Genomic DNA, 2,259 nt, shown 5'->3' on the forward strand with positions numbered 1-2,259 from the left:
CATGTCACAGAGTGCTTTGCCACAAGCCAGAGTCACCTTGTGTATGAGAGATCAAACATTTCTTGTCATCTGACTCTTGACAGCTTCAGAAAGAGCAAGTGTCAAAGATTTTTTTTCTTTCTTTTATTATTAATGTGTCTCATCAAATCATTCTCATTCAAAGACACAGATCAAATACCTGTTCTTGATGAGTAAAAATGGAGAAAGGAACACAAGAGGCTGTTAAGAGTATCACTATTCAGTGGGTACTTGTGTAAGAATGCATTTGTCAATTCTTCATCTTTGTGAGACAATAAAGTACCTCTTCATAGAGACTACCTTAATAATTTTGCTAAAGTTAGCATTTTAACTGCAGAGCAGAATTAGGTAGGAAATCACTTTGTGCAATAAAGAAATACCTTGTAAATGACAAAGACTTAGAAAAACACAGAGACATCTCCTGGTTTGAATACTAAAGTACATCCTCTCCTTTGATGCGGCTAAGGGTTTTTATCATGCCACACACACGTGCCTTGGACAAACTGTCAGATCTCCACTCCTGGCCACAGTGGCAGCTCATTGAGAAAACATGAGCCGAACAAAGGAGCCACTTGTGTGTAGTAAGGAGCCTGACTGAAGGAGCTCGGTTTCAACACAGCACAAAAGCCCAAGGTCTCTGGTACTCTCTCGCTCTCACTCCTGGCTCTCACAGCTGGAGAGAGGCGAACACTAAGCTCCAGCTTTGGCTCCGGCCAGGTACAGCCCGGCCCAGCTGTGCCAGCTGTGTTCAGCCACATCACACCGACAATGACCCCAAGGAAGTCACCGCAGCGCTCCCCAGAGCTCTGAGAGTTAATAGTGTTACACATGCCAGAGAGTGAATACATGTTCCCAGCTGCTGTTAGGAATTTTATCCCAACTCCTAAGCCTCTCAGATCACAGAGAAATACCCTGTGGTCACCTGCAGCATCCCTGGTATGGCTGCTCCCAGGAACAACAGTCATTCCCATGCTACCTGAGAGCTCTCTTTTTCTTTCTGTTATCAGAAGTTTTACAAATAAAATGGAGCTGGCTGCCCTTTATCAGTCCCGTGACCATGATATTTAAGCATTTCAGGCAGTAAGTCTTCACCCTTTCAACACCTTGTAGGAAAGAGCTACTATTTCAGTTTTAGAGAAAGTGAGAAGGCAAATGCTTTTGTGCTTAAACGCATGGAGAATAGAATTAAAAACAAAGAGGGAAAAATAACGGAATTAATAAATGCCAGTCATAAAACATTCTTTCCCCTAGACAAGGGTCTTACTGCCACAATGTATCATTTGAGAGTTCAAATATATCTGAGCTAAACCATGCCATATTATGGAACTTCACAGATTGAAGCATGGCTTGTGTGTACTCATAATGAATTTGTTTGTACTCTGAACTAAACAGATCTCCTTGGTTTAATACAGTCAGTATTTCTATATATACGCAAATATTATTAATAATGCTCTTTATACTCTCCAGTATTAAGCAATAACAAAACTACTTCTATAAAGTGGAATTGCACAGTGTTGAGTTCTGAACTATTACTGTTACTAAGCTTTTAATGCACTATTATAACATATAGAAAAAAAACCTCTTAACTTTACATATATAATAGTGTCTTGCAGGAAGAACAACAATCACATATACAAGCACAAATTTCCAGAGAATAACAATGTGCCCACCTGATAAAGAAATAGTAAACAGAGTTAACAACTTACTTGCATGCTATTTTGTGTATAACCAGGGTCATTTATCTGGTTGTTGCTCTACACTCTGATTTTACTTACTTTGATGTATTTGCAGGCTCCGTATAAACACCATATGTTACCTCAGTTCTTCATGAAGGGCATACATGACAATAACACTTGAGCTACGCCAATGAGTAACAATATAGCTATGCCTAGCTATATTCTTCATCCGTACTGAGGCACAAGTTATTCTCCACATTAATAAACAGAATTAGAAGTGTTGCAGGTTAAACAGAAAGAGAAAAAAAAAAAGGAAGAAAAAAGGCTCACATTCTTCATCTGTTTGTGAAGTTTACCCACTTAACTCTGGCCCTGCCGCAGCTGCGTTTGGGCTCTTCACGCACATCTTAGTTTTTACATCCCACCTAAAACTCCAGCTCTCACGCCTAAAAGCGACAACACCCTATGCACAGGGGGCCATCTCCGCAGGGTTCCAGGGGGTGACAGGTTTCCTTTCCCCGCCAAGGCCAGCACAGCAGTTCCAGCGAGCAGGAAGCGAGGGCGC

At 41.0% G+C, this 2,259-nt stretch overlaps 1 protein-coding gene across 1 annotated transcript in view; it reads right to left on the reverse strand.

Moving 5' to 3' along the window:
- TCEA1 (transcription elongation factor A1) overlaps positions 1–2,214 on the reverse strand; it is a 26,422-nt gene extending 24,208 nt beyond the window's left edge. The window contains exon 1 of the mRNA XM_014312003.2: positions 2,025–2,214. Coding sequence (XP_014167478.2) covers positions 2,025–2,033 — 9 coding nt within the window. The 5' untranslated portion in view covers positions 2,034–2,214. The remainder of the gene's footprint in view (positions 1–2,024) is intronic.
- Between the last annotated feature and the right edge of the window lie 45 nt (positions 2,215–2,259).

The sequence above is a fragment of the Geospiza fortis genome, unplaced genomic scaffold, assembly GCF_000277835.1.
Source record: "Geospiza fortis unplaced genomic scaffold, GeoFor_1.0 scaffold53, whole genome shotgun sequence".
Classification (NCBI taxonomy): Eukaryota; Metazoa; Chordata; class Aves; order Passeriformes; family Thraupidae; genus Geospiza; species Geospiza fortis.